This window comes from Melospiza melodia, chromosome 12 (genome assembly GCF_035770615.1).
Source record: "Melospiza melodia melodia isolate bMelMel2 chromosome 12, bMelMel2.pri, whole genome shotgun sequence".
NCBI classification, from domain to species: Eukaryota; Metazoa; Chordata; class Aves; order Passeriformes; family Passerellidae; genus Melospiza; species Melospiza melodia.
In genome coordinates this window covers 9,469,489-9,490,644 of record NC_086205.1, presented here as the reverse complement: position 1 = coordinate 9,490,644, position 21,156 = coordinate 9,469,489, and the positions used below count along the sequence as shown (strand labels likewise).

General features: G+C 39.0%; 1 protein-coding gene across 10 annotated transcripts in view; it reads right to left on the bottom strand.

Moving 5' to 3' along the window:
• Positions 1-21,156, bottom strand: part of GIGYF2 (GRB10 interacting GYF protein 2) — a 75,445-nt gene that overhangs the window by 41,084 nt on the left and 13,205 nt on the right. For 9 of the 10 annotated variants that reach the window (XM_063166723.1, XM_063166726.1, XM_063166729.1 and 6 more), the window contains 5 exons: positions 19,609-19,738; positions 17,330-17,425; positions 12,333-12,441; positions 5,608-5,719; positions 5,015-5,055 (listed from right to left, as the gene is read on the bottom strand). In XM_063166723.1, coding sequence (XP_063022793.1) covers positions 5,015-5,055; positions 5,608-5,719; positions 12,333-12,441; positions 17,330-17,425; positions 19,609-19,738 — 488 coding nt within the window. The remainder of the gene's footprint in view (positions 1-5,014; positions 5,056-5,607; positions 5,720-12,332; positions 12,442-17,329; positions 17,426-19,608; positions 19,739-21,156) is intronic. The other variant, XM_063166732.1, reaches the window with a different exon arrangement.

Genomic DNA, 21,156 nt, shown 5'->3' with positions numbered 1-21,156 from the left:
TCCTAAGTGCAGTTCTTCATTCTGCCAAATAAGAGAGCATCTCACTCTCAGACCGGTCTATGAAGACACTATCAAAAAATCTAGGTGTACATGACAAATACTGCAATGGAAATTTTTTCTTAATTGAAAACACTGAATAAATTACTTAGCAGTGGAAAAAAAAAAGACTATTTCTAATGAATGAATGTAGGGGTTTTTTTTTAAAGGCCCATACATTCAACATGTTTTCACCTCTGCGTTGCTTGTCTCAAGTATATCAGACCCAGAAAGATGCAATATATATATGAGAAGTAGAACTGCATCCATTGATATTTTATGCTTTCTAACATCAATCTTTGCCTGTACACACAGCACAAAAAATATTTAGAGACACTTGAATCAATTTTGAAATAAAAAATTAAAACAAACTATACATTAGACTTCTGTATTTAAGTGCTTCATAAACCTACTGCAATTAAGACACCACTCTGAAGCTCCTAAATAATTTAAGATGCTAAAGGAAAAACACAATGATGGATAACTATTTCCAAGCTCTCAACAAAATCAGTGCCTATTAGGTGCTCATACCTGAACACTCAAGTAGAATTAAAGTTACCTCTCAAAGGTAAAAGACTTTTCCCACAAACCCAGATGGCATAAATAGCAACTTTCATTGACAACAGCATAAGACATTACCAAATATACTTCCTCTTAATGTCATCCAAGTGGTCAGCAGCAGGAAAAATGGCCTCAAACTATCTGACCAGATAGCTTAAACTGAATTCTTCTCAAGTCACAAAACTGTTGACTGAAGTGTGCTCATAACCCAAACGGGGTCAGCAAAAAACTACTTTCATTTTTAGGGTCTGGGGAGTCACCCCACAGAAGTATTACACACACAGTTAGGGAATGAGGCAGAAGGGCCACATTTTTGTTCCAACTGAGCTCTCATTCCAAAATAATTCAAGTGCTGCATTCCCCCATTGCAGATCTTTGGAGAGATTAGATTTACCACAAACACTCCCAAAATCTTTTCTAAACTTCACTCTATGGACAAGCATTAGTGATTATTGTGGAGCCTGGTGAGCAGCACACTATCAAGTTACACTGCCTTCATCCCTCTTCATCCCTGCTTTTTGGTTATTGACTCATACACAACTTAAAGAACCCTTTTCCCCCTTGTGTCAACACCAATATTTTTTAATTATTTCTTGCATTTTTTCCACATTCTCTATCAATGTAAGACATTGATAAGAGGCCTACAAATTAAAAACCAGTGCAAGAGCAGTAAAACAGACTCCTGTGTAGAGGCTGACATAGGGCAGCATTCTGTGTGAAGTATTGAGTATTGTTTGACAGCATTCTGGGTGAGGCATGGTTTCTCTCATATGTCACATGGGACTGTAATCTCATGATTTAGAGCCAGAGGTATACAAAGCTATTTCTAATTTCAATTCCCATCTAATCAAAGGTGGGCTCGTTTTTTTTATTTCTATATGACTCAATACTTTGAAGTTGTCCTGGTTTTAAAATAATTTTCTTTTTACAGATTTGGTTTAAAAGGGAGTACAACAGCAAGTATAAAGAAAACACATGTTATTAGTATATGCTAAATGTAATCTCCAAATACTACATTTTGGAATGCAAAACTGAATTATACTGCACAAGCAAATTAGACAAAGAACTGTGTAGTTACTTCAGAACAAGGGCAGAAAATACATTAATATTGCTTTTACAGTTCCAGAGAACTGGTGAATCATGGATGTCTGAAAGTGTTGGAAATATGCCATGGCCCAAATTGGAGTAGAAACCTAGGAAAATTGCTGATGGGCTCTGATGCACCAACACAGCACTCCATGCTTCAGTACAGCAAGAGCAAGCCAGTGATGAACCTTCTGTGAACGCAACTCCTGCCAGCAAGACATGGCAGCAGAACAAGCCAGGCAGAGAGAGGGAAAGTATGATTCAAAGAAATTCAGCGTTCTTTTTATAGCCACTTGAACACACCTTTTATATGCAAGTCTTCTGAACCTAACCAAAATCCACACATAAAGCAGAACTCACCAGGTTCCACAAATGACTTCTCAGATTTGTTTAAACTACATAACATTTACTCACTACAAGTTTCTAACTGCTGATAACTAATCAAATCCCTTCAGCTACTAAGCTGGTATTAGTCAGGAGGCTGCACAGAAAATTAAGCAGCTTTTGTGAAGAGACAGACATGCTGAAGAAAGCAACTTGCTCATTTTCTTTGCTAATGGCCTCAGTCTTCCAATTACAATCTGGGTTCTAAGTGAAGTCTGTCAGACTGTGACAATCTGCAACAAACTTAGAAATACTTTGGGCATCTTCAATCTGCACGCTGAAACCAGGAACAGATACAGTTTATATTGAGAATCAGTCAAATGTGACCTCACAAACTGTGAGCACTGAAAAAGTAACCATTAATTTTTAAGAACAGCATACTGATCATATTTGAGAAATAAGTATTTGTTAAATTTCTATTACTTTTTTAATCTCAATTTTTTATTGAGGGATCTTGCATTATCCTCCATTACAAATACCCAGAAGTGATTAAATATTTGATTTCTTAATAATTCTCTAATGGGATCTTCCAGAATAAAGAACATGAAAAAGTTGGCAACTCAGTAAATGATGTAATCTGAATCCAAGGCTCTATGAAACAGCAAGGAAAAACTGAAACATGGTAAAATCACAGAATAAAATCTCAACTAAGGAGTTTAACCAAGGAATCAGAAACCAGTACAGGCATCTGCTAAAGCATGTGAGCCTGAATTATAACCTGTATGTCAACTCCTTTCCTTTCTGCTTCCACAGCTTTGTGTGGATATTCGTGCTTGCTATTAACGTGGGACTTCTTTTGGCACATCTGTACCCTATCTCATACTCAAAATATTTTGTCATTGGAAAGCCATTACATAACAATAACTACTTATAATTAACCAAGGCTTGAGTCAGAACAGACCAACACTTCCTGTCAATATTTCTGTGCTCTCCACCTTATGTCTCTTTGGAAGTGAAGGGGAGAGAAATGGTCTTCTCACTTACCGCAACATTAACCTCTAACATAGCAATGCTGTTTTAAAAACAATATTTTTATAATAAAACTTCAGAAAGATTGAAGGTCTTTTGCCTCTCATACTGACTTGCAGAGAAATACAAGAAACTAAAGAAGAGCAATTAGGTACTCAAAAAGTTTCATAATTTGAGAATAAGCACATCATCACTCACAATGAGCTTCCAACAAATTGCACCAGGGACACCATCTTCCCCAGGGAACAGTTCTTGGAGGACACATTCAACAGAGCCCTCATCACTAGCAGCTGCTACAAACACAAAATGCACTACACTAGCTGCAGATTAACCTTTGGCAGACATCAACTTCTCTAAGGACATTTTGCACAGTGTAAATTCTCCTCAATTTCAACTGAGAAATACTGAAATCTGATCCTACACTAATATGCAATACTTTCATCCTTCTTTATCAGAAACATGGTACATTCTATATGCTGGAACTAGAATTGCTATATTTCTAATCACAACAACAAGAAGCAGCTAAATAAATAAAACTAAATCAACTGTGGTAGATACTACTTCGACATCCTTTTTTTTTTTTTTTTGTAAAAATGCAGCCCTGAAATCTCAGAAGTACTTACTTTCCCCCACTTTCATTTTCTCCTAAAAAATTTGTGAATATATAGATACATGGAAAGTCCTGAGTTTCACTGCTGACATTTAAAACTGGTCAATCTCTGACCAATATCAAATTATTTTCTACAAGTATCCTCTTTTTAAAGGAGACAATGAGGAAAACATAGGCATCTTAATTTTATGTTGACATTCAACTTAACAAGCAGAAAAATAAAAGCACTCTTTCCTAGATGGAGGGAGGACTGGAAGGGCTTTGAAAGCAAACTCCCATGGTATGTGTCACCATGGTAATCCAGAAAATTATAAATATGGCAATTTATGCTACTCTCACTACAAAAATGCCAACAGCTACACAGAGATTAAAATGCATTCCTGTCAACTTCTAATTACAATTGGATCTCTTTGGGTTTGTCTTTAAATGCAACCTGCAATTCTGTTCTAATTTATGCTTTCTCAGCATATTACCAAGGAGGGTATGTAGCCAAGACTCATTTAGCAAAGCCAAAGATTACTTGGGTCCTAAATAGAGAAGACACAGGCATAGGAATAAGAGAACAGGAACAACAGAGAACAAGCAGCACACGAGCCTGCACAGCAAAAGTCACTGCAGTTATCAGGTAGCCAAAGCTGCCCTGATGTTCCCATCACCCTTAGAATGTCTAGGTTTCATCTCCAAGATGACAAACCCACTCCAAATCAAGTTCAGCTGGATGTTCAGAAGTACTGGGCCACAATTAAGGATCCAGCATTCTGCCAGAATGTGAATAGCCAGTGTGAAGCATTTCAGAAACAGAATAGGGGAGGAACAAGAGACAGAAGAGTAGATAACCAGACTGAACAGGAGGTTCAGATGATGACTTAACTAAATTGATCAACAGAAAATCCATCAGCATGGGAACCTCAGGACACTGCTGGGATCTCTCACACTATCAAGCATTCAAAAAAAATTAAAGGTCAAATGGTCAAGAAATCCTGGGTACCAAACCAGTCCACACCAGGAATGTTTAAAGCTGCACTGAAAAAAGGCGTGTTACCACAGCACGCCTGCTCATCAGCAAAGGCTTCTTTCACAGAGGTACAGGAACTTAGTTCCAGTTGTAAACATCACAACTTAATTAAATAAACACAACCTACTTACTCCACATGCTTCTTATCTACCACACTTAAATGTCCAATAGTGAGAACAACACAAATAAGAGAAACAACACTTTGAGAACACACGTAGCAACCTGGCACAGTATCATGAATCTTGCATCAACAATGTACTTGGAGCAGTAAGAAAGGCTGATACAAATCCCTTCCCCCAAACACACCCTGCTCCTCCCTCCCATTTTCTGCCCACACAGTAACAAAACCATACCTGGATCTTTTCGCCCTGGTTTTTCAAAGCGTCTGTCTCCCCTAGAAAGGCAGAATAGAAGTTTCAAATAAGGTTTTGGAACTACTCCAAAAACTCATTTTAGGTATAGGTTTTGCTGGTTTTCTTTACTTGGTGGGAACTTTTTTTAAATCAGAGCTTGATGGACATTACCTTTAGAGGTCCAAGTGACAACTGAAATTTTCAGGAACACCAATACACACACGGCCCTTGGGAACTGGGTATGTTTTCAAATGTGCCCCTAAGTACTGTGAACAATGTCCAGACTAAAACTGAAGCAAACCCTTAGCACCAGCACTTCAATTGCAACTGCTGCTGTAATTTATGTTCTCTCAAAGTATTTAGCTCCTTCTTCCCAGGAACTCAGCAGAAAAAAATCTTGGCAAGAAATGTTCTTTTACTTTCTCCAGAGCCTCAAGAAACATTATTGTGTTTGACTCCATCTTAGAAATTCAGACACTTCACTCACAGATATAACTAATTACCTTTCCTAAAGTGTTCTTATGAAGTCAAAAGGCACAAATGGAAGCTGAACAGATGTGTGTAAAAAACTTAAAGTGCTAGAGTTCTGTTACCTTTCCTCCCAACTCTGTGATCTGTGCATTTCCCTGCCCCCTCCTCGCCCAAATCCACCCTCCACTTCATCAAAACTTCTTTGGTAGAAACCGCTTTCTCCTCGGCCTCTGCCTGAAAAGACAAAAAACACAAGTGTTTGTAATAAATAATAATAGAAGTTGAAAGAATCAGGTAGGTTTCCCTTTCCTGGTGCCTCTGAGAACCAATCTTGCAGCCTTAAGCCCCAGTGAAATTATCTGGGACAAAAGGAAAAAGGAACAATGATTGAAGAAAGAGTCTTATCCAAAAATTCTTATCAAGAAGTGCAAGACCAGACAGAACAGGCAAACAATTCTGAAATAAATATGATGCAGAAAAACACAAATACTTACCTAAGAGAAATTACCAAGTAAGTATGCATTGTTCACACAACATCCACATTGCACACGTGTGCTTCACACATAAAAATCAGATTTCTTTTAAAAGCAAACTCCGGTATAATGGCACTGCACTGTGGATGTACTCCTAATTATTGCTGTCAAGGGTCATAAAGGAGAAGGAAGCTATTAAATTCTAGTGACTGCCAGCAAAAATCTCCCCCAGGATCAGTGGGAAGAAAAGAAGGATCACAGGATGGTTGGTTACAGGCAGGTGAGAATGAAGGAGGACATTAGCTATAGCTTTGAAATTATCCTACTGACCTTCTCAGTAAATGGTTCTCTACAGGCAGTTACCAAGTACCAAGCCTCAAGCCAAAAAGTTACAGACACATCCTCAAGCAAAGCATCTCAAAGCACATCCTGAGGGCTTGAAAAGGCATGGGGTGTTTGGGTAAAAGAAAACAAGCCCTACACAACAGGAAAACAACACCCACATACAGCCCCAGCTCGTCAAAATAACTTCCAGCACTGCTTAGATTAACAGATAGGGTGAAGTTTCCAGATCTACAAAAGACAAACACAGCTTCACACAGTGCTCCAGCAGAAGAAATGACAGGTTTCTAACCAACTAATTTACCATTTCAAGATCTCAGGGAAAGAAGACGAACAAGTGGAACACCTCTCAGCTCGCTGTCAGGATAATGCCTTGCCTACATACACATGTAGACTCTACAGTCAAGTTTAAAACCTAAAAAGCACCTGGTAACAGGAATTCTTGGCTGGGTAAGTACCTCAAACATCTATCTTTTCATATTTCTCTCTTCCTGGCTTCAAGGAAAAAAACATCTCAAAGTATGAGGTGCAAACCTGGCCAGGGATCCGCAGAAGTAAGACAGAATGCCCAAATGAAGCAGGAAACAAACGCCTTCAGAATGGACTGCAGTTCTTGCAGCCTTCTGAAGAAAGTAATTTAAAGCCTCTACATTTAAAATCTAAAGACATCTAGATATATCAAGGAATCATACCATGTTTCAGTATCTTATGACCACAGAAATTTAAAATAATCAAGACAGTTGCAACAGTTTCTGTACTATTCTACGCCAAATCTCTTAGAAGGGGTGGGAGGTGAAAAGGGCAGAAAGTTGCTGTTCAGGTGAAGGAAAAATAAGTGATCCATGGATAATCTAGTTGAGGTCTTTAAATACAAAACTGCTTTTGTATGAAGCAGAACAGATTGCAGGGCGCATAAGGAACAATTTTAACATTCCCTTCAGACAAACTATCCTGTTCTATCACCAGCAAAGTTTATTAGTGACAGATCTCCCAGAATCACAGAGATGCAGCCTTCCTTCCCACATAGTTTTGAGGGTGCCTAAGTTCAGATGAAGACTGGACAAACTCAAAAAAGATAAACAAAATTCATTAACAGAGGCCACATCTGGTTCAGGAAATATGCTGAGCTGTAAACATCTGGCAGCTGAGCCTCTTAATCTTCATGTTTTTCTCAGTCCTCATTCTCTTGCCAAGATGCCTTCTTTTAGCTGCTGCTAGACTATGGTCACCTTGGAGCTGAGCAAGCCCATACCATATCCAGCATGGCTGTTTTTACACAAACTCAGGGAGAGGCAGACTGAGCACTCAAGGTAAGAGAGGAAAAATCAGCATCAGACCTAAGAGAGTTATTAGAAACACTTTCACTAGGGCAAGTCTGATACAAGGTTGACTACAGTAAAACAAGTCGCAAAGGCAAGAAACAGGAAGAGGTGATACAACATCAAAAATAGCATGATATTTATCCAGTTAAAGCATCATGGGTCCCCAAAAATCCCAGAAAAGTTTTTATTCTTCACAAGTAAAAGCCAGGAAAGTTCCAGCAGCTCATCCAATAGCAATCTGTGCCTAATTTCCTCACTACAGGAAAGCTGTCTTCCTTCCTCTCACAAGAGATAATAAAGCAAAAGCAGCTCATAGAGTCAAAACAGAACAAAGGCACTGACTCATCTCCTGTCTCTGAGGTAGCAGAGGTGGGAAGTTACACTTTCCCAACAAAAACAAAGCAGACTTGTGCAGTGAGCACTGCAGGGCTGCTCTGGCAAGGGTGAGTGCAATGCTGCACACTGGGAGCAGCCACACACCACCAGAGCCTGGCTGATACAGGACGTTTCACCAGCAAATAAAGCAAGTGTCCTGTACAAGAGCAAGGATCAGCTGTTTTCCCAGCAGCATGGCTGATGGCCCTTTAAAAGTATGGGAAATCACAGCCTGAGAAACCTCCCCCCACTCACCACCCCTGTATGGTGGTCCATCAGTATTTCAGTTGTGCTCAGCCACCAAAATGGTCTGAATTAAAAGATAATTCAGACCTTGCAATATGTCCAAACTATTGATCTTAGACATTCAGGTTAAGGCTGCCTGTGGGGTCCCAGCACTCAGCTGCCAGCTGCAGTGACACCACATAACACTGGACAGGGCTACTGAAGCACATCTGCCCTGGCTGTGCTGCCACCCCATCCATGAGTGGAAAGAACATGGGCCCATCCAACAGTGGCAAGCAGAAGCACATGGGCAGCCCCAGCAGCCAGCAAGCAGAGCACAGTGTGGGAAGCATCAAACACATCCTACCAAGCTACAGAAGACAAGCAGCCAGTCAAGGGAAACTGTGGTGTGCAAAGTCAGTCATTCAGCAAGTATCATGTGGGTGAGTCTGACCTGAAAGTGCACACGAGGGCACAGCTAATGCTGGTTACAGAATGCATGAGAAATGCCTGCAGAGAGGATAAAACTGCCCATGTAAGCACACCACCTGACCTTCTGCTTCTGCACTCCTTTGCTTATCTTAAACAGAATGCCACTTCTGAAAAAATACCTGGCACACAAGCAGCAGATTAAGTGCATATGTTGCACAAAGTACTGAATGCAAAGTCAATAAATGTCAATAAACCCTTCCATTTAATAATAGAGTGGAGCAAATGTATCATACGTATTTCAGTAATTTCCCAAAAACCTCAGGATGAGGACACCAATCCACTGGGCATTGCAATCATAACAGCTAAGTCTCTAACCTGAAAAATAGATAAGTTTGAATTTAAGTAAAAATATAAGACATGAGCACAAACTGTCATTATAATTCTCATTACAGAAAAACCTAAAGCCTTATGGAACACAAGAAGCAAATTCTTGAAATTACAGCATAACTGGAGTTTAGGATCAACAGTCACAGTCATAATACTGTTTGGAAAAAACAGAGTAACTGTAGCTCAACTGCTGCTGTTTAGATATGCAAACATTACACTTTCACACCATTGACACACTTTCCAACAGCAGCAAAAACAGATTACAAAGGGCACAGAGGGTGGGTGGGGAAAGAGCTCTAACAGGAAGCAAAGGACCCTTCATAACAGCCTTAACCAGAAGGGAGAACAGCTACAAAACAAAGTGTCTGTAAGGTTACAGCCCATTCCAGGGACTATTTAAATCTCTCCTCATCCAAGGCTCTTATTCATGAATGTTGACATTCCAGTCCTGCCAGCACAAAGCACAGGGCTTAACTGCACACCACAGGGAGCTACCAGGAAAACAAGTCAATTAGAAGAGTCACGTGCAAGGATTTGGTTTCTTCAGAGACCACAGCTTCATTTACAAAAAAATAAACCAACAAACCAAAAATCAAAGCAATTTCTACATAGTAACCACATTCTCATAATCACAACATAAGGATTTTCAGTAAAAGTTGGAGTGACCACCCAGAGAATATTTACTGAGTGTTACCCTGCAGTTTTAAATATTGGTAAGTGAATCCCATTTAGAGTTTTACCCATAACACTCCTTTACCAGCATTTCCTTCCCTTGCCAACCCTGCACAGATTGCTTCTCGTGCTCTCAAATGCTGGAACACAATTCTGTGTCTTGTGCCTCAGTCAGGGAACTTCATTAACAAATCTAATCACGCATGCAAATTCCTCTATAAAGCTGCTGGGGTGCAAGTCCCTTCAAGAAAGAAATCTCATTTTGGTAAAGCTGAAGCCCACACTGACTCGGCAGCAGCTTTGCTGCATACAGCTGTGTAAAGTTCATGGAAAACACCAGAAAAACTTTTGAACCCAGGCAATTTTGCAGTGCAATAAGAATGTTTTCCAACTGTTAAGTGAGGCAGCTCATTTAGTGAAAAAACTCCCAAGAAATTTCAAGTCCTTTTCACTGTAACCTGAAAAAACAAAATTGCATTTAAACCCTGCTACTTGCAAGCAACATTTTTGTAAACGTCAACAGTCCTCTATTGAACTTTCGTAAATAACTTTAAGTCCTTGCCTACAAGAGCATCATCTGTATAATTATGAAAATGGTACCATTTTCTCCTGGCAGAAGCCTTAATTTCTTTGCTGCAATATAAAACTTTGGGAAAACTCATCATGCCTAGAATGCAACAGCAATTGCTCATGGGAAGAAGAGGGGAAGAGTGGAAGAAACAAGCAGCAACCAGGATCAATGAAAGAAGGAAAGCTCAGAAAGCTGAAGAAATTTACTGCAGAAGCACGTCCTCTACAGTTTAAACAGAGAAGCCTCACAAGCACACCATATAATAATTCCAACACCTTAAAAGATCAAACTAGGATAAACAAAAAAGAAAGTGAAAATTATTAATTTTCCAACAAAATTCTGGCTAGTATTTCTTAACAAATCTTAAAAATGAACTATGGGAAACCAGGAATACATGCAGCAGCTTCCAAACAGCTTTCAAAGTCTTAATACTGCATACATTTTAAGTTCTGTTCACTAAAATGTAAGGAAATAAACTTTACTGCCAAACAAAGCAGTCATGCATATGAGCAGAATCATTAATAGAATTATTGGATTAGAAGCCATATTCTGCCACATTTAGCCTTACAATCTCATTGCAACTAGTGGGGGCAATTAAAAAACAATCACTGCTCATTGCATAAGGATGACATTGTTAATAGTGCAGCAAGAAAACAGGGAAATTTGACAAAAGAAAGCAAAATAAAGGGCTTGCCAAATTACAAATGGTGAAAGCATCTTGATATTGAAACTAGAGAGCACACTAGTGGATGTATGATCTCAAATCATCAAATTTTAAGCAGCAATAATTTAATTTGCAGAACTATGTCTTGATGCATCTAAAAAAAACTAGCCAATATGTATTCCTAGCAAAAGTGAAACATAGGTGATAGAAACACACACATTAAAATAAAACAGAAAAGCAACAACTCCCAAATTAGTACACACATCTATATATATGCACACTTTTTTTTAAATGAAACCCTGAGCATTTGTGTAACTACAATGGTAAATGAAGGGGAAGCAACAGGAAAATCTAAGTGATGGTCACATAAAGCTTTAAATTCATATCTTAGCTGGGAAGCAACCACAAGAAGACAGAAAACCATTTACAAATATCTGAGAGATGTAAACTAAAAAGAAAGCAGGATTAAGGAATGAGAACAGAAATGAGAGAAGGCATTAAGTCAAAGCAAAACTCTCTCAAGCATCTAATTATATATGAAGTACTTCCTGAAGTTCTTATTGAAAATACCACCCGTTAAGGGCATGTAAAATTAAATTAAAAAGGGCTCTAAGAGAAATCTCACCTAAGCACCTGCAAAGACAGAGGTTACAAGATTATTTACTCAGTATTTCCAAGTTACTAGCTTCCTAGTATTCTAAATGCAGCCCATCCTATTTATATATGAAGCCCCCCAAGAAGAGTTCACAGAAGTGCACACATTGAAATGGAATTGCTAAGATAAATTCTGGGTTTAACTATTTGGTTTGACTTTAGCAATATGGCCTCAGGACATTTTCTCCATTCATTTGCAAATGTTTCAGGTGATCCTGGATGAGACAGCTACAGTGATGCACCAGAACTAGAACGACTCAAATGTCTCCCAAATTCAATTACAACTTCCCATTAACTGTTTACACTCAGGATGTTAACAAATCAAGATGGCTTTTCAGAATACTGAACCCAACCTACTACAACCATGTTCTATGTACAGTCATATATTTTCCTACCCTCTTGTTAGAAATAACTTTATTAAAAGCATAAAACCAATTTATAACAATTCTGAAGCAAAGAATTTCATATTCCACCCAAAACTACCTTTCCCTTTTGGATTCCCACCCATCAATCTGGCAAAGGCATATAAACAGAGATACCAGTTGTGTGCTAATACGTGCAGAATCATCACTAAACCCAATATTCATTCTCCAGCACCACCTTGTTGGAAAGGTTTCAAAGCTTGAAGCAAAAAGAACCCATGGCTCTAGCCAAGCTCCAGTTAGTATCTCTGAGCAGCTTTGGCCTGGATGCCCTGGATCCACTGCAGCACATCCCACAGGCAGCTCACCTCGACCTCTAGAGGAACTTCGACCTCGAGGAGCCCCCACCACCGTTCCTCCTCCGCGCCCCGTCAACCGCAGCACAGCAGCACTGTTTACAGACATCGAGAAATTTCTCTGCCAAAAACAAAGAGGCACAGTCAGATTTGACTGGAAAAACCTTCACAAAGAAACCACAAATACACAAACAATAAAAACCAAACCAAACAAAAAGAAACAACAAGCATTTGCCATTATCTGAAATTAGGCTTTGTTTTTATTACAAATTCTCTACAATTAATACTGGAAAGGAAAAGGATTCCATGCCCACATGAGCAGCTGAAGTAGTCTATAAAAGGATCTTGGTCAATATTATCATTACCAAGTTACTTAGCTGAGATTTCTATGCTCTGAAGTAAGCATTTGAACAGCTACTCCTTTCTCATGTGACACCAGAGGCCATTAGAACATCAGCAGTGTTAAACACACATTCTGCTGCAAAAAGAGACTGGCATCTGCCTATACCTGACACCAATAATTAATACCAATTCTAAAATTACTTAAGCAAAGCAGGAACATGTAAAGACCAAGAAAACTTGAATAGAATTATATTTACCAATGTCCTTTGCAGAAATAAGCCTTTTTATTCTCTAAATATCACAAGAGTAACATATTTTAGGAAAAACTAATTCTACTTAGGGCTTCTGAAACTTAAGTGATACTCACTCATTTTCATAAGAAAATAAACACCAGTAAAATTCAACTTTAGCTTAATATGAAACAACTGCTAAAAGAAAAAGCTATTTCAATAAAGAATGGATAAATATAACCAACTCTGACCCTATTCTCTGAGCACAAACACTTGGAAAACTGGGCCAAAGAATTCAGAAGCATGTACAGAAACATTAACAAGTAAACCTGAACTGACACACACTTTCTGAATGCAAGTTTTGAAGAATTAGAATGCAAAGGACTCCAAACAGTTGTTGTATCAGGCTTCTTGAAAGGAACTTAGAGTCAGCAAGGTGCTTACATCAACTCATCTGAATTACTATGACTTTGAAGGTCTTCAGAGAACAATGAGACAAGTGATTATATACTATTTAAAATCTAAATCACTAACATCAAAGCCAACAGGAGATTTAATACATTACAGAAACATTTCAAAAACTGCTTGATATGTGCTCCCTACAAAAGTATATCTTCAAGAAAGAGCTGGTAACTAATTAGACTTGAGGGGAAAGAAAAAATGCAGTCATGCATGGCAAAAAAGCAAGGTCAGCCTCCAGCAAATCTGTTTTCTGAGCTAGCTCTTAAAGTTTAAAGCAACCACTTCAACTGCAAGTGAACAGGAGCCACCTCCATCTGCCTCTGAGCAAACCACCACCTTTCTGGGTGCTGACACTTCTGCTTTTTTGTTTTCAGAAGCACTGAAACCTTTCACTAAAAAAACATATTCGGTTATCAGAATCATTGTCTTGCATAGGAGACTCCTTTTTTTTTTATGCCTTGTCCTTCCTGTAAGAACAAAATAATGATCTCATTTTTAAATTGACTTGTCTGCCTGAACCCTGAGCAACTTCTCCCTCCCCTCTGAAGACCCTTGAAGGCATAGTGGTAGCAACCCACATGATAAGATCACAGTAAGAAGTAAAAAAGCAAAGTCAAAAAAGCAAAAACGGCCCTACTATTGATCAGGGTATTCCTTCAATGACCAATGCTGACAATGCAGACTGAAGAACAAAGCTGCCGCAAAACAGCTTTAGTAGCAAATGAAGATTTCTTAGGAAACAGATGTCAGGAAAATAACCAGGGAGGACACAAAAGGATCTCCATTATATTCAGCAAGAGTTTGAGCCTCCCTTACTATGCAAGCAGGTAAGATTAAGACAACCAAATTCTCCCCTAATGCAAATGGGAAAAACAGGAGCAGTGGGAAAGCCAAAGAAACATTTGCTGCACATTGCCAGTGTCCTTGGTGGGAAGCTCTGTTAAAGCCATCTGCAGAAACCTCCTCTGCTTCAACAGACACTTCCTTGGAAACACATCTTACACAAATCTCTGATTGTAAATATATTGTATTTCATTACAGTAAGTCAATCAGTTGAACTCTAGGTTAGCTCAACAACTTTATCTTCAGAAAAGTAACATTTTACATAAAGAGAAACAGCAATTCCATCCAAAGCATGTCCATGTCCTATTACAGGGAACACTGTAGCCTTAAGTATCCAATTAAATACTACAAAACTAAACACATTTAAGTTCAAATCAATATAGCTGACATGATCTGTCACCATCCCTAGATAATACACCTGTAATTCAGTTTGAGACAAGTTCTTCCCATGGTAAACATGAAACTGCAGTGCCATCAGGTGCACAACACAGCAGGAATTGTTCTGAATCTAAGGCCAAAGTAATCCTGACAGGCTCAGCTGCAACTGAACACTGCATCAAAGTACCAGTGCTGTGATCAGCCTCTCCTCTAAGGACTCCCACAGCCCTGCCTCTCCTACTCTGAGACAACAATTCTATCCTAAGTATTTCTAGAGGGAGTAAAAAGGTCTTTTAAACTCCCTTCTGTCAATCTTAATTGTAAGAACTTTCCTGCATCACCACTAGCAGCAAATCCATTAATATTCACCTCAAAATCACTTCTGAAGATGATTCTTAATGATAAACAATGCTATGTCATGGGGAATAAACACCAGAATTTCTAACTTAAAAAATGCCATTCCCTTGCTACTTTGAATCAATCATGAAGGCAGGAAAAAAGGCATGAAAAACCAGACTGCTGACATCCTCTGGGTCCCCAGAAAGCATTAAAGAAAAAGCTTTCTTAGAAAGGGAATATGGACCTCTTCTTCTAGATTATCATTTCTGTGGAGATTTTAGAGAACTGTTACACTGCTTAAAGGCTCCTGTATGATCATAGGTGAAGAGGAGAAGGGAAAAGCAGTGGCACAGGATACACCAACTCCTCAGGAGTTTACAAGACTGCTGAAACACTGGGCACTGCAGCAGAGGATCTATCCCTGAAGCTCAGCAGCACTTCCCATCTCATCTGTACTCTGCACACTTTCCATCCCATAGCCTTGAACTGGTGTTATTCCTTGCAGAGAGCATCCTGACAAACACCAGCAGTCAGCATCCCCTTGTAAGAAGCCTGAAGGACTCCACCATGCATCAGCAAAAGAATAAACCCAAAGACATTTACACAAAGGTTCAACATTTAGGGGTGCTACTGTGTGTCTGGCTGACCATTTCTGGGGCTTGCTCCTGAACCCCTTCTCTCCCTGCTCAAGAACAGGAGCTATGCTAAGCCTTCCCACAAAAGCACAGTCTCAATCTCAGGTGCCTTTGAAGACTATGACATGAAGTGCTTACAGTGTATCCACATGAACTCAAATCCAACTGCTGATTAAAACCTAAACCATCAGTATCTGGTGTGAAACGACAGCATCCCACAGACACACAAGAAATATGGACCAGCTCTGAAGAGGAAGGAAGTCTGGAAGAGATGAAGAGGATATGCCAAAATACCCAGGCACAAAATGAAATGAAAAATTCAAGAACACAACAGCCTGGGGCGGGCAAAGGAAGAAGGATGCTCTGATATCTTAAGAAGCTAATAGTAACACTACCACCCCTGCAAAAATCAAATCACTCAAGCCAGTAAAAACACTCAGCTTCCTATTACAAAAGAAACAAAAATCCAAACCACAGTATTATGAAGTAAGAAAAGTGATAAGAAACATGACAAATCAGAGAGAAACTGCAAAATCAAAAGTTCTGAGAACCAGCAAGAGGAAACCAGTTCAGAGTCAAAAGTCAGAGGCACTTATCCAGAGAAAATGGGTGGTTTTCTCCACTAGGAATCAAATTTAAAGCAAGAGATTTCAAACTACCCAGATCAGTCATCCCTGAAATGGAATCCTTATGGACCTGTTCTCACTCTGATCCATCTCTCTGTGGTTATATACCTATAGATATATCAAAGGAGGAGATGAAAAGAAACTGTTTATATACAGAGCAGTTAACAGTACTGCATCTTAATAAATGTTAACAGTCAAAAAACTTCAGCATTTCTCTAAAGAACACAAAACAGGGGCTACAGAACCTAGCCACTTTTGTGATTCTCTGGTTACCAAAGAGAAGGTGGTAAAAAATGTAGAAAAATGTCACTGATCTGAAAATGATGCATACTTAAAAAATAGGTAACACTTCCCAGATGGTGACCCTGGATTTAACAACCTGTCTTCCTTCAACAGAACATTGGATAAAAACTATTTTTTCCAATTTAAGACAATAATTGAGCATGGATAGAATTTAAACTTTATGCTGACACAGTATGCTTTCATAATATCTTTCTGTGTGTCCTAGGTTAAAATGAAAAGGTGCAACCAAAGGTATGTATTCTATTAGCATCTCCATAAGCTGTTAAAATAGGTGAGGGAGTGTTCTTTAACTCCTCTGTGACTCATCCCTGGTAACAACCTCCACTAAAGGGCCATCAAGGTCTCCCATAACCCCATGACTCACAGAATTACACCACCCCACTGTGAGATGCCCCACCCAGGGGAGGAACCAAACATTCCCACCTTTATATAATCTGAGGCTTGGAACACCAGCAGAGCACTACCACTGCATTCCCAGAGGACAAGAGCTCAGTAACCACCACTGGACCTCCAGATCTTTCCACAGCATCACTGCTCTGCCAAAACCACATCCACCACTCCAACAGGACTGCAGCCACCATTTAATCAGGCTGCTACCACCACCCTGCCCAGCAGGGTGTCAGGTCATATCCTGACTCTGTCACTTTAAGTCAGAGTTTCTGTACTATTACCTTTAATTTTCCTATTAAACTGTAGTTCTGACTTGGAATCTCCTGCTGGTTTGCCTTCAAACTAGTACACTGAGATGTCCTAATTTCAAATTTCATTGTTTTTCTTAATGGAAGCACACTCTTTATTATGTCTTTGCTCTAATAACAATCTTAAGATTAAAAAAAAAAAAAAATACACACCTGTTCTTCTTCTGTAAAAGGTACAAGTGCCAGTGGTGGCAGGGGCTCCTCTTGTAAAATAGGCAAAAATTCCTTATCCAGAAGGTCTGAAGGTATCTGTATAAAAGAAAAAGAGCATTCTACTCCATGCAAGTATTTCTACTTCAGGGATGATGTCACACACACTGATTCAAAATTTTTATTCTTCCAACTCTGTCTCCATCTACCCAGTACTTCCAGTAACTCTTACTGGGGGTGAGTATAACTCTGCTGCAAATTTACAACCCTCAGAAAAAAAGTTCTTACAAGCAAGGCATCCAAAGCATCACTCACCAACAAGGCCACTGACATCAGAACTCAAACTTACACACCACTGCAGCTGAAATCTGAATCAAGTGACATTTCATCTATTGCTTTTAACTGCAACACATTTTTACAGCCAGATTTTTAATTAACAAACTGCCACCTACAGCACAGAGGCTGTATTTGAAATAAGCAGCTCCAATTTATAACCAACCAGGAGAGTAAAAAAAAAAAAAAACAAAACCCAAGACCAAACCCAAACCAACCAAAAACCACACAAAAAAGCCAAGTACAATGAAACTATATGTACAGATTAACTAGAGAACACTTATGACTTCAATCAAAATAAATGTTAACATTAATTTTGAATCAGAAGCTCCATCAATAGCTGCAATCTTGAGGATGTGGACAAAAACCACCAATTACATACAGCAAGTGAGTTCCAATTATGCCAATGGACAACTGCCTCAAAAATATTTAGTTCATAACATTAAAGAGGTTTTTTTCTTTTAGATATATGCTAGCAGAAGTCTTCCTGTTTTCAGTCAGTCTCTCTTTTGATTAGACTCAACAGCTTAAAAACATTCCTGACATCCACTAGCTGACCTGAACCTCTGTCAAGAATCCTTTCAGTCTTCATAACCAGCATCACTCAACACCCTGGAAACATGTGGATAGCAAAAGAAAGACATACTCTAATCATAATGCCCTTCTGGCAAACACATAGGAAGAAAATATTATTTGGACCATTCATAACAATCAGAGAACTTCCTGTAACACAGGATATTTGAGGGTTGTTCTGAATCAGCCCCAAGAGCAGAGATCTCAGCATCATCTGACATTACAAACACAAACTGCAAAAAACAGCAACTTCTGACTGGCTGACCTATTCAAGCATAACATCAAGATCTAAATCACAGTTTCCTGAAGCAGAACAGGACAATTCTGCATGTTAAAGCATGGCTTTAAGCTATACCACACTTAACAGACTTAGAAAAATCTTTGACATTCAATGCCCTTAAATCCATTATTTAAGCAATGCAGGGCTCCCAGTATTGTACAAGAATGTCAGCACAGCCAAGACAGGATAGGAACCTGAAGCTGTGTGTGCACATCTCCATTCCAAGCTCAAAGCATTATCCTGACATAATTTCTTGCAGTCCCTCCCTTCCCCAAGGGTAAGCTCTCAGGGGCATTCAGACCTCCAGGTCTACTGTAACAATAAACCAACCACTGCCACCAGCTAAAGAAAAACCCAATGTTTACAACTACAAAATGTACCAATCATTTGCCTGAAAGAGCTCTGAAATTTTGTATCATCTTCTACATCACTGAGAACCCTTGTTCAAAGTGAAACCAGAAGGAAGTTCCTGATTTTCTACACTGCCCTTATGCATTACATGTCATTGTTTGTGTGTCCTGATTCCCAGAGAAGGGAGCTACCTGAGGACTGCTCTCATTGGGCCAGTCACCTGCTAAATTGAACTGACTTAAGATGGGATAGAGACCTCTTGCTTTTTTCAGATGATCTGCTCATATCATTTATTGCCTGACTTTGTAGCTGAATCAAATAACTATCATGCACTACATTAAATAAAATCCTACTGAGGCAAGCAAATCTGCACAGCTGCAAGGCGACTTTAACCCTCAGTCATCTGTGGCAGTGAGACTGAATATGGCAATCAGGTCCTTTTGTTCTCTGGGGTACAGGAAGTTACCCCTAAAGTGGAAGAAAAACCAAAAAAAAAAAAAAAACAAAAAAACCCACACACACACAAAAAATACAAACAAACAAAACCCCCAAAAACACATGGAATCTGGTAAAAGTGCAATCAAACAAGGGCACACATGAAAACCCCCACAATCAGCCCTCTTCAGTCTGGGATTGCAAGAAATATATGATTTCTCTGTCCATAACCACAAAATACAAATTATTCCTAATCACAAGGCTATCATTAGGAACACACACACAAGGGCACCTTCCTCTTCCTGCTCACCTTATTATCCTTTAGAAAAAGTGCCAACATTTCTTCTCTCCCATAGCGATAGTCTGCAAGTTTGTACTTGGGCAAGGCCGGAGACAGAGGAGGGGATGTCACGCTCCCGCCACTAGACAAAGCTCGCAGCCTGAAAGGAAGCACAAAAGCAATAAAAATGAACTGAGAATATCTAAACCTATGCTACCATCCCTCTGCACATTTACAGATTTGACACAAACAAAATAAATACAATACTGAAAGTAAAGACATTAACAGTTTAACTTCAAAACTCTCAGTGCTTCAATAGGAAGAGTGGAAGAACTTCCCTTGTTTCACCCACAGCCAGGAGAGCAAGAAATAAAAGAATTGCCATGAGCACATCAAGGAATTCAACTTGCCCCAGGAAAACTCTTGTGCTGACTATACAGCAAGCCAGCTATACCCCCCCTAAAGCCTTGCCTAAGCTATTCACACAGGCTGCACACAAATCAGTGGGACAACTTAATGACAACAGATTCCTTTTGCCAAGAAAAATTCTTACCACGCTAGAGAGTGCAGCAAATATTAAGCTAAGGAAAGGGTTTATTCAGATGTTTCATCAAGTTTAACAGAACAGCACAGTAAATTTTATACGAAGTTTCTTCTTGTGTCTCTGGAATCCTTCCTTGCCATAAATCCCTTTTACACAAATTAAAATTAATGGCTTTTATTTTTTGAGAGTGCACATAACATCTAACTTAGGGTTAAATCAATAAAAGAAAAAATAAAATTTAAAAAAAAGATATGTACAAAATACAATGACACTCTACTTCAGAGACATTTGAAGCAGCAATCTAATAAATCTGATTTATGGTATCAGATAAATATGCTAATACATTTGTTCTAATCCCACACAGGTAAGTTACTTGACTTCTTGCAGGTAGCACCTTACTGTTGTACATGATGCCCATTCTGCAGGTGAATTCGTCTCATTCTACACAGTCACTTCCTCAGCTACCCAAATCCTTGGTATTTTCAAGTTTGAGGAATGTTTTACAAAAGGTTATGTGTGTAAAGAAACAAAACCCTGCTGACTTTCTTACATTCTGTCTGATGAGTAACTTAGACAAGTAGAACAGTAAAAGCTCTTCTCAGCAATCAAAAAATCCTTGGCAGGGAAGTAGCTCTAAATTAAAACAGTGATTCAGAGACTACCTTTCACCTAATTATTGAAACATGCTTCGATTTGTTTTACTGTCCTTTAAACAGAAAAGAAAAAAACCATTTGCAAGTCAAAAGCTGATTTTATTTCTTTAGTTTGGTGCCACCCCGTGGCAGTTCCTCTACATAACCACTTCCAAACTGTGCCTGCAGAAGAATTATTTAAAGGATTTGATGGCTCAGTGAAACGTTCAACATCCATCAGATCAAATGCGACCCAGAGTCTCACTGTTAAGTGATACAGCAGCTTATGTGACAGTCATGACTATACCACAACCCAAAAGAAAATTTATAAATCTTCTGTTTCGTTTTTCCTGTAAAAATACACTAAAATTCACTGAAGTCTAATATACGTTTCCATACATA